This window comes from Amyelois transitella, chromosome 17 (assembly GCF_032362555.1).
Source record: "Amyelois transitella isolate CPQ chromosome 17, ilAmyTran1.1, whole genome shotgun sequence".
Classification (NCBI taxonomy): domain Eukaryota; kingdom Metazoa; phylum Arthropoda; class Insecta; order Lepidoptera; family Pyralidae; genus Amyelois; species Amyelois transitella.
Genome location: NC_083520.1, coordinates 4,150,210 through 4,165,564, shown reverse-complemented (window position 1 = coordinate 4,165,564; position 15,355 = coordinate 4,150,210). Strand labels below are relative to the sequence as shown.

Here is a 15,355-nt window from a genome sequence, read left to right as displayed (position 1 = left end):
GCATTATGACGGAATTGAGATGAGGGAGAGCTGCCAGGAGCTAAACTCATCGCCTAAAAGTACACTCCCATTTTTATGAGTCTACCTTATTTACATACATACACACTGACATACATATGTATAATAACGTCTTTCTCGTCGGAGAAAATTTCGTTATAGGTGATAGGTTCAAAGTTCTGAGTGATTGATGTAGTTGTTTCGGTATAATTCCAGTTGAAGAGAGAACTATAGGTACCATGGTTACTTTTTGAAGGTGCCAGATTCTACTAATTTCTTCCTTTAATTCAATATATTTGGTTAGTTTTTCTGCTATAGTATTTTGTAGGTTATTATTAAGTTTATCTGTTTGTTCAAGCGTCACGGATCAAAACTGTTCACTCTACAGTTAAAACGAGTACATTACTAAACTAAACTAGAAAATAACACATCACTCGCTTTGGTTACTCGTTCAATACGAGTATATGGACACACAAAAGTTCAACCCCAGATAATGTTTTTAGCTCCAAATCCTCCAATTGCATTATACATGTTCTAGAGAACTTTAGAATAAGGCCACTCTATTTCCCATGGATCTCGTAAAAGGCGACTAAGGGAAAATGCAGTTTCATCTAGTGCAGCTTTTTCATCTGTTATTCAACATGGGTTAGACCTCCCAGCAAAGGTTGCGGAGGTCATACTTCCCGTATGACCTTCTCTAGAGAGTTGAGAAAGTATTAACGCCAGAAAAATTGCACTTTGAACAATGAAGTATAAAAAAATAAATAATAACCACGGACTCGTATACGATTGTCAAAATTCTCAGAAATAGGTTTTCTAATAGGTACAGAACACGATAAGCTAATGACAGGTTTAATTAAAGAGAGCTGATAAGATTAAATGTTCGATAAAGTTAATGTTCCGTACATGGACATGACAACTGAGTGAGAACGATGGGTAGTTATCAGTAGGTTAGTGTTACTAATAGGTATCAATCCTTGTGGCAATCCGCAACCTTTGTAATTCAGACGAATAATAATTATCAAAGAGATCGCAAATAATAATCATGTTTGGTCGGATAGTAATACCATTAAGGACTATATAAAAAAAATCAAATGTTCATCATCTTCAATGTTCTTTTTGCAAACAAACATGGGATTCTTAATATAGCCTTTTCTTCATCCCTTTGCTTCCATTCTATCAAAAGAAATCCAGCTAAAAGTGGAAAAAGGGTTTACGTTGCCAACATGCATGCGATCCGATCATACATTGGTGGTTCCAAAAAGTGGTACAATGTCTCCTAACAATAAGGGTGTAACCGAAAACACACAAAAATAAGGGGGGAAAACATACCAAATGGAAAAAAAATACACACATTTAACAATTTCTATATCTTGCGCAATAGACAGATCCAACCGACTAAGCCTTCGAATTGTGTGAGTATTGATGGAGTTACAGGACTCAAGGCCATGTTTATTTGGATAGCATTATGACGGAATTGAGATGAGGGAGAGCTGCCAGGAGCTAAACTCATCGCCTAAAAGTACACTCCCATTTTTATGAGTCTACCTTATTTACATACATACACACTGACATACATATGTATAATAACGTCTTTCTCGTCGGAGAAAATTTCCATATATTTGTAGATACTCGTATATCATTTTTTCTTCTATAAAATCTTTTTCTAATGTACTAAAGGTCCGGTATGTAGCAAAATACAACTCTTTTGCTACGTATTGATTATTTACAGACGATAATTGTTATCAGCTTTATAACGTGCTATAAATTTCGGAGGGAATTTACCTTTTATTTATCATACGTATTTTCTCAATTAGTCATAGATTAACACAGATAATATTATGTGCATCTTAAATTCTTGCAATATACTATTGAGTAAAAAGAGAAGAACAATTTAAAAAAACTAATAAACTACCGGTTCGATTTCATATGATCCCACAAAAACATTTCATGTTAAATGTTGCCAATACGAGACCATATAGCTCGCACTGTCAAAAAGTAATCAGATCTCGTGTAGAGCCAAATTTCTAACCCCACATGCCCAGCCCTAAATCGATAAGCCCTAATTTTACACTCAAGTTACGGGGAAATACTACAGCCATAGCTCGTACTGCGTAGTTCGTAGCGCGTAGCAGAGTTTTGCCACTATAATCTCGTAGGCGTGCAAACCGTGGACGTAACTGGCGAGTTGGCCGCTCGGAAAGAGTTCAAAAGATTGAATAGATATTTAAGCTCAAGCCCATATGACGAATAGCAAAAAGTCCGTGCGGACGAACTACGCAGTACGAACTATGGCTGTAGTATTTCCCCGTAACAACTTGTCTCAAACAGAAAATTAAGTTTCCCTATTTCAGATTCTACTTTTTTAGCCCCCTCAACTCAACATGATTCCGTAATAAACAGAATCAACGTGCTGTTATTTCTGAGATACAGGGGTGAGGGAGGGAAAGTTGGGAGGGGAGGGGGGTTTTCGGATTTTTTTCGTACACACTGCAGCACTTTTTATACGACGCTATCAAAAGATTTACCTCTCCGAGGCCGCATTCAGACCTCTAGCGCCAAAACTTGCGGAAGTCTCAAACAAACTTTCACCCCCTAGTTTAAGGGGTTGGAGGGTAAAAGTTCCAAGTTTTATAATTTTTTTGTTGTTTGGGTACTAATACTAGCTTAAATACCAAATTTCAGTTTTCTAGGACTTCAGGAAGTACCTTAAGAATTTTGATGATCATCAGTGAGTGAGTGAGTAAGTGAGTGACGAAATCGGGGTATTTTATATGTCAATAATATCTAAAGTATAAGAGCTATGCAATTGAAACTTTAGAGGTTTATTAAGTCTATCACTGAAATCATATTTTGAAAATTTTGTTTATCTGGTATAACCCAAACTCAAGTTATGAAGGTTCAAAAATACGACGAACCACTTCGAGAAAAGGTAGGTAGTGCCCTTGCGCTTCGCTTGGCTCGTATTGGCGGGAGCACTACCGTGCCCCCAGATTTCAGATCAAGAGAGCTATTATTAAACTACTGCCATTTATGAAAGTAAAGCCAAAAGCAGAATTATGCTAAAGTAGAAAATTAGTAAAAAAAAAAGCCTTATGTAAAAGAAAAATAAAAAAAAAACAAGCTAAACTTATCGAGTGATTATTTCAATAAAACATATTTTATCAATAGTTTTTACTAGTAATAATCTTTATTAAAATAGAATATTCTTCCGGCTTGGAATGTCGATAGAAAAAACTTTTGATAAAATCCATCATATCTTTAAATATATTTTACTACTGCCGCTATTATGAATGAATGTTATATGTTGGATTAAATTACAACATTTTATCAGTGGCATTGCTGTGAATTATCTATCTACTTAAAGTCAGTATAAATTCACGACTTTTTCATCAAAGAATTCAAAATACCTACAAGGGTTTACTATAAAGAACAAAACCTTATATTAGGAAAATCTTCATTTTTAAGGTTCTGTGGCCAAATTGCAAAACAGAAGCCTTTGAAGTTCACCCGTATGTCGCAGCCATTTTATTAAGAGATTAGGCTAAAATTAAAGGTGCTTTAATGTACAACTACAAAATGGTGCCGTGTGATTTTGGTAGTACTCCATACATGTAAGTAACTGGAGGATGAAAAGAAATTTCGCGGTATTAAGTCATTATAATGTGGGTAGCATAATGTCTTTCTTTATAAGATAAGGAATAGTATTTTGATTACGCCAATAATATTGTAAACATTTGGGTGTGCATGAAAACTTGCTCTTGACAGACTGGTATTTTACTTCAGGTACTTGGTATTTTATTTATATGTCAGCTAAATGATTTTATTTTACTAGATCAGCTAAGGGGTACTTTCCCGAGGATTATTTGTGAAAAGTTTACAAGTCTTATCTATCGGTATTTTTATACGTTAAGATAAACTGTGTCAAATTTATTTTTTAAGCATTATTAAAAACAAAATATAATCTAATTGTTAAAATAAATATGTAATTTGGCGACATTTGATTTCAATGTGCTATAAAGTAACCAATATTTTGAATATCTGATAGATTTGTTATATAGCCTACGATTAAGTGACGTAGTAATTTGCATCTACTTATTTGCTATCCCTTTATCACATTCTTGTAAAGATAATGGTGTAATATAAAATTACTATCAAACTCTTTAGCTGCATTGGTGCTCGTGATATCACGCGTGGTCGAAACCCGATTACCTAGTGACCATTACAATAAAAATGTTCAGTGTTAAAATGAAGTACGGTTTGTTGATAGTTACTGTCTTAGCAGTCATCAGTAAACATAATTGTAAGTTTATTAAATTATAATATAAAAAATTAAAATAAAACGTTGCATAACAAATAATTTTTTATTACGTTATCTTGCTCTTCACTTTCTTTGCTTACATTTTTTTTTTAACGCGGTACGTAATGTTACCGAATAAGTAAATGGTTAATATTGAAATCATTGCATCTCATAATAACTTTATCGATTGAAACTATTTATCGTTAGTTAATTAATACATGTGGGGTTTGCCACCAAGTACCAAGGGTGGGTGTGAATCTGCCGTTCACTCTCTCTAGATCTTTTATGCCTTTTTCTATATACAAATATCTTTGGTAATGTTATAGTGAATATTCGAAATTAATGTTTATGTTTACCTTTTACTCCCTGGCGTGGGGTGTCAGTCTTTGCCATTCGCCGCATAGTTGAGATGTTAAATTTTTAAAGTAATATCTTATGGGCCCTTAGGAGGTGAATATGAGAAATGATTTATGAAATGGATATAATTTTTTATTTATTTCATGCGCTTCAATGGCTAACAGTAAGTGTTTCTAGCGTAGCTTATAAAATAACATTTTAGAGCCACAGGTCTTTACAGAAGAAAATAGAAAGTAATTAACAGTAAGAAAATGAATTTTCGGGATCGCCCATTACACATTCCTATAAATAATGAACATGAAATACCTGAATAGTTTAATATAACAATAATAAAATAGTTAAAGAAGATAAACGCATATAAGTAATCAATGGTTAAAGAGTTTTCAATACAATAAACGTTAATTACATTGTTAACGTGGTAGTCCATTGAGACACCATTTTTACGACTATTAGAAGACGCCCATGGCTATACATAAAGACTTGACATAACAAATTTAAAATCGCTAGACGCAGCGGTTTAGGTTGTGCGTGTTGTGTTAATCTTAAAAACTACTGAGCCAATAAAGATTAAACTTTAAGGAAGGTAGATTTTAATTAAATTAATTTTACTCATCATAAATATTAATAAGCACGTTCCAAAACATGCTTAGATCTTTACCAGATCCAAATTTTTGATACTTGAGATCTAAAAGAATCTCTATCGACAGCTACTTATTTATTTTGACGACATTTTAATTTGATCTTAAACAAATTCCATTATCATTCCTTTCAGCCGACGCGGTAAGATGTTACGTTTGTCGTGGATGTCAAAGTGAAGATTTAACAGATGATCATGCTCAAATATGTCCACCTCGTACCCCGCCTACAGTCCCCCCGACTGAAGAGCCCACAACTACAGATAAACCCATAACAGATTCTCCATCAACTGAAGGGCCTGTCACTGAGGAAGTAACTACTGAAGCATCTACTACGCATTCTTCTACCACTGATGGTTCTACCACTGATGGTTCTACCACTGATGCTTCTACCACTGATGGTTCTACCACTGATGGTTCTACCACTGATGGTTCTACCACTGATGGTTCTACCACTGATGGTTCTACCACTGATGGTTCTACCACTGATGCTTCTACCACTGATGGTTCTACCACTGATGGTTCTACCACTGATGCTTCTACCACTGATGGTTCCACCACTGAAGGTTCTACCACTGATGGTTCTACCACTGATGGTTCTACCACTGATGGTTCTACCACTGATGCTTCTACCACTGATGGTTCTACCACTGATGCTTCTACAACTGATGGCTCTACCAATGATGGTTCTACAACTGATGGTTCTACTACTAATGGCTCTACTACTGATGGTTCAACCACTGATGGTTCTACCACTGATGGTTCTACCACTGATGCTTCTACCACTGATGGTTCCACCACTGAAGGTTCTACCACTGATGGTTCTACCACTGATGGTTCTACCACTGATGGTTCTACCACTGATGCTTCTACCACTGATGGTTCTACCACTGATGCTTCTACAACTGATGGCTCTACCAATGATGGTTCTACAACTGATGGTTCTACTACTAATGGCTCTACTACTGATGGTTCAACCACTGATGGTTCTACCACTGATGGTTCTACCACTGATGGTTCTACCACTGATGGTTCTACCACTGATGGTTCTACCACTGATGGTTCTACCACTGATGGTTCTACCACTGATGGTTCTACCACTGATGGTTCTACCACTGATGGTTCTACCACTGATGGTTCTACCACTGATGGTTCTACCACTGATGGTTCTACCACTGATGGTTCTACCACTGATTCTTCTACCACTGATGGTTCTACCACTGATGGTTCTACCACTGATGGTTCTACCACTGATGGTTCTACCACTGATGGTTCTACCACTGATGGTTCTACCACTGATGGTTCTACCACTGATGGTTCTACCACTGATGGTTCTACCACTGATGGTTCTACCACTGATGGTTCTACCACTGATGGTTCTACCACTGATGGTTCTACCACTGATGGTTCTACCACTGATGGTTCTACCACTGATGGTTCTACCACTGATGGTTCTACCACTGATGGTTCTACCACTGATGGTTCTACCACTGATGGTTCTACCACTGATGGTTCTACCACTGATTCTTCTACCACTGATGGTTCTACCACTGATGGTTCTACCACTGATGGTTCTACCACTGATGGTTCTACCACTGATGGTTCTACCACTGATGGTTCTACCACTGATGGTTCTACCACTGATGGTTCTACCACTGATGGTTCTACCACTGATGGTTCTACCACTGATGGTTCTACCACTGAAGGTTCTACCACTGAAGGTTCTACCACTGATGCTTCTACCACTGATGGTTCTACCACTGATGCTTCTACAACTGATGGCTCTACCAATGATGGTTCTACAACTGATGGTTCTACTACTAATGGCTCTACTACTGATGGTTCAACCACTGATGGTTCTACCACTGATAGTTCTACCACTGATGGTTCTACCACTGATGGTTCTACCACTGATGGTTCTACCACTGATGGTTCTACCACTGATGCTTCTACCACTGATGGTTCTACCACTGATGGTTCTACCACTGATGGTTCTACCACTGATGGTTCTACCACTGATGCTTCTACCACTGATGGTTCTACCACTGATGGTTCTACCACTGATGGTTCTACCACTGATGGTTCTACCACTGATGGTTCTACCACTGATGGTTCTACCACTGATGGTTCTACCACTGATGGTTCTACCACTGATGGTTCTACCACTGATGCTTCTACCACTGATGGTTCTACCACTGATGTTCCTACCACTGATGCTTCTACAACGGATGTTCCTACCACTGATGCTTCTACCACGGATGCTTCTACCACTGATGCTTCTACCACGGATGGTTCTACCACTGATGCTCCTACCACTGATGCTCCTACCACTGATGCTCCTACCACTGATGCTCCTACCACTGATGCTCCTACCACTGATGCTTCTACAACGGCTGTTCCTACCACTGATGCTTCTACCACAGATGCTTCTACACCGGATGTTTCTACCACTGATGCTTCTACAACGGCTGTTCCTACCACTGATGCTTCTACCACAGATGCTTCTACACCGGATGTTTCTACCACTGATGCTTCTAGCACGGATGCTTCTATTACGGATGCTTCTACCACTGATGCTTTTACAACGGATGCTCCTACCACTGATGCTTCTACAACGGATGTTCCTACCACTGATGCTTTTGCCACGGATGCTTCTACCACTGATGCTTCTACAACGGATGCTTCTACAACGGATGCTCCTACCACTGATGTTCCTACCACTGATGCTTCTACAACGGATGTTCCTACCACTGATGCTTCTACCACGGATGCTTCTACCACTGATGCTTCTACCACGGATGGTTCTACCACTGATGCTTCTACAATGGATGTTCCTACTACTGATGCTTCTACCACGGATGCTTCTACCACTGATGCTTCTACAACGAATGTTCCTACCACTGATTCTTCTACTACTGATGCTTCAACCACAGATGGCTCTACCACTGATGGTTTTACCACTGATGCTTCTATCACTGATAGCACTTCCACTGATGCTCCTACCACCGATGGCTCATCCACTGATGCGTCTACCACTGATGGCTCTACTACAGAAGCTTCTTCTACGGAAGCATCGACGCCTGAAGCCTCTACTATTGAAGATATTGTTGATACAGCACCACCAAACGTGAATCCATTTAATAAAATAATGAACTATAGAAGATCGAAAAGAAATACGGATGACGAAATTGAACCACGGTGTTTCGTGACTTATTTCGAAGGTAAGATCTTGATTTTTCTTTAAAGGTTTTTTATAGTCTCAATACATATTTTATTCCCTACAGTGTAGACAGGCTTGAACAGACTAATAAGCCACATTTAGCTGGATGGCCTAATGATGGAAAAAGTGATAAGTTGCTATGCTATCGAATATAACCCAACCCAAGTTTATTAAAAAAATATATTGATTGTCTTTTACAATCTGCATGGGAATAGAAGCTGCTAGCTCACATTGTATTTTTTTTTCTTCTTTGCAATTACACCAGCATGGAAAGCTTATAATTGCAGTAAAACTAACTTAAATTATTATTTCACAGTCGATGGTGAGTCTGACGTGATCCGTGGCTGCGCATACGCCGACGATAATGCTGAGACCCGTTGCAATGAAGCTATAGGTAATCCTAATGCCCAGATCGAAAACTGCAGGGTGTGTGAAGGAGAACTTTGCAATTCTTCAGCAAGAGCTGCAGTAGGCTTCCTTATTATGTTTGTCAGTTTAATAGTACATTTAAGTTAGATTAAGGACGATTACTTTTAATAATTGGTCTCAGAGATTACCTTAGATTATAAATTATCCTGATAAGTGTTGTCATTTGAACGTTAAAATGTTTAATTATACCTAACAAAAAATATGAAAGCGAAAATATGTCACAAAGTAGGTAATGATAGTTACCATTATATAATAACATCCCAACAAATACAGACGGCCTCTGTGCGCAACAGTAGTGCGCTTGTCTATGACACCGGAGGTCCCGGGTTCGAATACCAGCCAGGGCATGATGAGAAACGAACTTTCTCTGGGTAGGTCTTGAATGTTTGTAATAAGTATTTATTGTAAAATATAGTATCTTTGAGTTAAAATCTCGTGACACAAGTATCGCACTTACTTCGAGGCTGACTCAATCTGTGTAATTTGTCCCGTATCTATTTATTTATTTATATTTATTATAAATGCGAAAGTACGCTTATTTGTTTGTTTGTTTCAAAACTGTTAGGTACTTGCACTATGATGCAAAAAGCATAATCTATTTTGCCTTTTTGTGTAGCACACATATATTTCGTTTTACTACAAGTTTTTACTACTTATTACTGCTTTAATTTTTAAGTATTTATTGTTTATTTGTAAATACATCATTGTACATAACAAATTTATATAAGAACATAGTTTAGTATTAGTATAACTGAATAATAAGTAAAAAATAGTTAATTGTCTAAATATAAACATAGCGGTTATTTTTTGCTTGCAGAATCAAAAAAGTATTTAAAATTAAATTAAACGCTGACTTGTTTTAAAAAACGTTTTGATTGATAAATCGTAAAATTTACGGCAAACTGTACTTTTACTGCTACTCAGTGATCAATTTTGTTTCTATCTTAATCTAAAAACGGTTTGATTACAATTGATTATATTTTAATTAAACTTTTGTTTAATAGGTATTGCATGTTATATTTATTACCTTTATCCTTCAGAGGTGATAGTGAAGTACAATAACTGATGGAAAAGTTTAAAGCCTTTGAATATTAGTTCATCTCTGTGATTGGAAGGTAGGTATACCTCCTTAATATTTTTAGAAACCTACCTACCTAATATTTTTAGAATTAAATTGAGATCTCATAATATTTGAATGCATGATTCCTAATGTATTTTTTTATGATTTTCTTAATTGTTAATATTATAAGAAAAGATTTAATAATGTTTTGGAGCTTGCTATAGCGAGATCTTTTATAGTACCAAATTGTTACTTGGGAATTAAAGTAAATTTTAATACGGCCTTATACGAATAGCGTATTCTGCTATAGGTCCTGGATGACTGGAGTTTGTGATAATTATAAATGAAATAACTGGTAAATAATACCACTACTATAACATTATTATGTCAATTATGTAATTTTATTGTTAGGGAAAATGTAACAAAGAATAAAAAATAAAGAATATTTTTTACTAATGACTTAAATTTCTGAAATAATTCCTTGAAAGCAAATCATTCATCTCTTTCTTAAGCATCATATGTCATTATTCACATTGAGTTCTATAAATATAAATGGCTTAATTTTATAGTGATAAGAAAAACTATCTGAGATGATGATTATATGTGCCAAATAACGTTATGCAGTATCTACCTAAGTACATTTTGCTATTTTTTACCCAATCATAATCGACTCCTCCTTGTGAATATAGTAGAAGGCGATTAAAGATGAAAATTGTAAACTTGTGTATCAAAAATTACTAAGGAAAGGGTTACAAACTTGTGATTCTTCTTGTAGGCGGTAGGCTAGCATCCTGTCACTATTTGAATCTCAATTTTATAACCAGCCATACAGAGAACATTTAATAGTATAGGATTTTATTGAAATTTGGCACACATGTAGATAAAAACAATATAAGTAATCTCAATTCTATCATTAAGCCAAACACGTGGCCTATCAATATTTCAAGAATGATGGCTCTGTCTTTCCGCAAGCGATATAGACGTGATAATATGTATGCATGAATATATGTAACTTAGGCATCCGCTTTTTTTTCCTCTAAAAATGGTATTGTCATGTCATTACGCCCTTTAATAAAATGTACGACTATAATGATTTAAACAGTCAATAAATAATCTAAAATGAAAAGCAATACAAAGAAAAAAAATGTCAAAATTTTAGTTTAATAAATTTTCAACGCAACAAAAAGGGATGAAATAATTACAAGAGCAGAGAAATTAATAGAATTAGCATCGTTGCATTCGTCTGTTTCACACACGGCACAGTTGCTTGAGAACGCTGAGCTGATGCAAGTTTGCGAAGTCTGGTTATGCTTCAAAGCACAACCACGGTTGATGACTGAAGCACTATTTACTGAAAAGAAAATACAAATTATTAGATAAAAAATATTGGTTTATGAAAACTTTCAGTATTGTAACACTTTGAAACAGTTTAGACCTTATCCCAAGTCTCTTTCAGATAACAGACAAAATATTAGGAATGCTTAATGCTACGTTTGAATCAAAAACTCATAAATTTTAAAATTAAAAAGATATAGAAGAAGGCGAATGTATATGCCAATAACATCCATTTTTTCAGGATGTGTGAGACTCTTCATAAGGAATCAAAATACAGAAAGATAAAAAAAGCAAGCTGGCATGATAATTATCTTATAGAAACACTTGCTCTAAAAAACATAACCCGTTCTTTACAGTCGGGTAATTAAATTGCAAATAAAAAGTTCATAAGGACAAAACAAGAGCATAGATACGATTATAACGCACACCTCCTGATATAGTGAACGATGTTACAGATATACAACTTGTTCATTTGCAAACACTTAGACTGCACCCTCAAAGTATTATCACCATGACCTTGTTATAAACTACTTCATTCGATATCTCATATTTACAAAAGCGTTTAAGTGTAGTGATGACATGGATGGATAGTAATTAGCTCACCAATATTTTTTTACATCTCTCTGGAGAGGAGCATTGGGTCAGCCTGTGACTAAGATCCTGAAGTGGGTGAGTCAAGATTTCACATGAAGCCGGAGTGGCTTCATGTGAAATCTTGACGTCTGACCTCTGCGTGTTTAAATTAAGGCACCTACGTCCTACGTATCTCATTTATCTACTATTTAATATAATAAAACACTGATTACAAAAAGCTACTTTGATTTTATCTTCTGAAAAAGTGCGAAGTGACGTATGATGACTGTATTTTTAAATATAATTACCATGTAGAGTGTCTGTAACACAGACATATGTGCCGGTAGCATTAACATCGCTTAACTGAACGATACGCAAAACATTACAGTCACAGATCCCCTGAAATATAAAAATATTCAGTAAGTTTATTGAGTCTTGAGTCTTATTTATGATTTTTTTTTCGATTTGATTCATAATAAATAAATAAAACAAGACAATATTTGACTAAATAACTCATTGATTCAAATTTTTACAAAAACAATTAATGAAAAACAACAAAATGTTTATTAGTGCAAATATGTTACGATCGTAATACCATTCAGTCGCAAAAGTTTTCTGGCAAAAATTTGCGATCGGTTGATTATCTGACCTCTTTGGGAGCATTAAAAGCAATAAAAAAAAATAAGACTTACATTATTATTATTACACATGCAGTTGTTCGATTCTTCCATACTTCTTCTGACTCTTACTGTTTTTGGACTCAAATTTGTATCATTGTTTGATGTTGTAGAATTACTTGCTGTGTCGTTTGTTGATGGTGATGGTGTCGTAGTTGTTGTTGTGGTGGTAGTCGTTGTTGTTGACGGTGTGGTGCTTGATGTTGTTGAAGATGATGCTGAAGAAGATGTTGTCGTAGAAGAACTAGATGAAGGTGTTGTAGAAGTTGTGGTAGAACTTGTAGTTGTTGTTACTGTCGTGTTTTCTCCACACGTGACTATTTGGTCACTGTTAACTTTGGTGCAATTGGTACATCGGTAACATTTTAGAGAATTTACTGCAAAAAAGAAATAAGAGTGTTTAGTTTTCGAGTTGATACAAAAATAATACTTTTTTGTGTACAGCCTGTTATCGGCGTTTTTGATATTGCTAATTTTGCCATAATTAATTATTAGTATCAAATTTATTTTTATTTTTATTTAAAAACTTGTCACTATTTGATTTCAACTTCTTGAGATTGGTGGCTCTGTCTTACCCGTAAGGGATAAAGACGTGATTGTATGAACCCAGTAGGAGTAACCAAACTTATCGGCAGAAGGATGAAGAAGATACTTAATTTACCAAAAAAAAATTAAAGCCTTACCTCCAACGAAAATACTCAATATTACTATAGTACATATTGAAAACTTTTCCATTTTAAAAGCAATTATATTGCAATCAAGATCTGATGACTTCTAAAGTGACATGATGTATACATGTAAGGCCTATATATAGAAAATCTTGCGCATGCAACACATATACATGATGTTTACAGAATAAGTCTGACACACAAACTTGAGATTTCTTCTTTGATCTAGCAACTTGTCCCTATCGTTGTATCTCTCTTCTATCAGCATCATCCAGCTAATCGTCACCTTTGAGTCTAGTGAATACTAATTTCTGTTTACCGCGTGTGGGCTACGGACTATAGATTTTTTATTTAGATTAGACTCTACGGATTTTGATGTTCGAATAAAAGTCCCCTGAAAATCCAGTTTTAAATGCCCATCCGACATCCGTTGTGTCAAATTATTAAAGACTAGCTTCCCCCCGCGACTCCGTCCGCGCGGATGTGGGTCTTCGCGTGGATGGTTTATTTCTCCATTTTGAGTAACTCTGACAATGACATCTTATAAATATCTATTGAACCCAATTACGGCTAGGCCTATAATAATTAAGGAAATCCCTCTATTGAGCTACTGCAGTTGGGTTCGCGTTCTGTAGTAAGTAGGCCGGTCAATTTAGACCAAAAAATAACAATAAAGCTACATTAATTCCCATCAAGCTGAAAATGAGTATAATTGTTTAAAACACAATCAAAAGCATTATTTCAAAATTCCCCATGATTCCGGTGTTAAAAAATTACCCAAGGTCAAAGTTTTTTAACTTTGAAAAATGGGGTATTCACGATTTTCTTTAAAACGGTAAGTTTTATCGGAAAATTACCTCAGACATAGATTGTAGATCATAAAGTTATCTATAAAAAGGAATCAATATTTTTTTCAATAAAGCTACCGTTTCTGAGATATAACGATGCAAAAAGTTGCAAGCGTCATAATATGCATAAGCACGTCTCGTATATAATCTGTGTAGTAGTAATATAAGTAAAAAATATTGCTCTGTGGGTAATTTTAACTTGAATTCAAAATATAAAATATACATAAGTATAATGAAACCTAGTCCCTTCATTTATACTGTAGTGAAACCTTGAGACAACATCTCTCTCCCTCTGTTTAATTGTGTACGTGGCTAGGGTCGTATACCTGCTTTATCTCAGAATGTTCAACACATGAAATACCGTTAGTCATTAATAATAGTAGTCCTTGTGGGGATACCGTTGACGGCTATGGACACCACGGCCTCTAATGCCCTAGGAGTGCCGGTCGTTTAGGGCGCCATGCCGCCCTAAATAATATAATCATCCGTGCTCTTGCCACCATCCATGTTCCAGCCGTTCTAGAACCAAACGGTCTGGCTCGGGATGATGCCAAGAGACCGGATGGTATGACTGGTACCCTGGAGATTGGGGCGGCCTTTGGTGTGGGATGCTACTTGTGTCGACACACTTGCGCCGTCTCATCTTCAGTTCTGCTTCAAATGAGGCAAAAAACCTCAAAAGGCGCAAATATGTAGGTATCGGTAATACCTATACTTTTGAACCTTTTGGGGTAGAAACTCTGGGACCGACAATTGTCGAAAAAGCTGATTGAGGTATCTCTTGACCGGAGGGCTGGAAATTATCTGGCTCAGAGAATCAGCATTGCCATTCAAATTGGCAATGCTGCCAGCCTTCTGGGCAAACTCCTGCATGTTGATACTATGTAGGGACTGTACAATTTATAAATTAAATTTTAGTTTGTAGTCATCTTTTTTCTTTCCTTTTATAAGTAATTTTAGTTTTAATTTGATTAAATTGGAATCTCTAGTATAGATTAAGATGATTTTCTTCACTTAAGGTTATTCTATTTTTTTTAAATAAAAAATGCGAAAGTTAGTTTTCAGTGCCACTGCGTAGTGAAAACATTATTCCAAAATCGTTTTTTGGAATTTTGAAATAATGCTTTTGATTGTGTTTTAAACAATTCTACTCATTTTCAGCTTGATGGGAATTAATGTAGCTTCGAATGTCTAGATTTACCGGACTAATGTATTTTTTCATAGTAATTTGTAGCGGCCCGCGTGTGCCGTAAACG

General features: G+C 35.8%; 2 protein-coding genes across 2 annotated transcripts; one reads left to right on the top strand and one right to left on the bottom strand.

Moving 5' to 3' along the window:
• Positions 1-4,139: 4,139 nt before the first annotated feature.
• LOC106143454 (mucin-5AC-like) lies at positions 4,140-10,457 on the top strand. The gene is made up of 3 exons (XM_013345548.2): positions 4,140-4,300; positions 5,427-8,510; positions 8,826-10,457. The coding sequence occupies exons 1-3, from the start codon at positions 4,231-4,233 to the stop codon at positions 9,023-9,025; spliced, it is 3,354 nt and encodes a 1,117-aa protein (XP_013201002.2). The 5' UTR covers positions 4,140-4,230; the 3' UTR covers positions 9,026-10,457.
• A 681-nt stretch (positions 10,458-11,138) lies between these two features.
• LOC106143372 (uncharacterized) lies at positions 11,139-13,352 on the bottom strand. Its single transcript, XM_013345434.2, has 4 exons — positions 13,267-13,352; positions 12,599-12,960; positions 12,215-12,305; positions 11,139-11,349 (listed from the first exon to the last, which is right to left on the bottom strand). Exons 1-4 carry the CDS (start codon positions 13,316-13,318, stop codon positions 11,159-11,161), a joined length of 696 nt encoding a protein of 231 aa, XP_013200888.2. The 5' UTR covers positions 13,319-13,352; the 3' UTR covers positions 11,139-11,158.
• Positions 13,353-15,355: the final 2,003 nt, after the last annotated feature.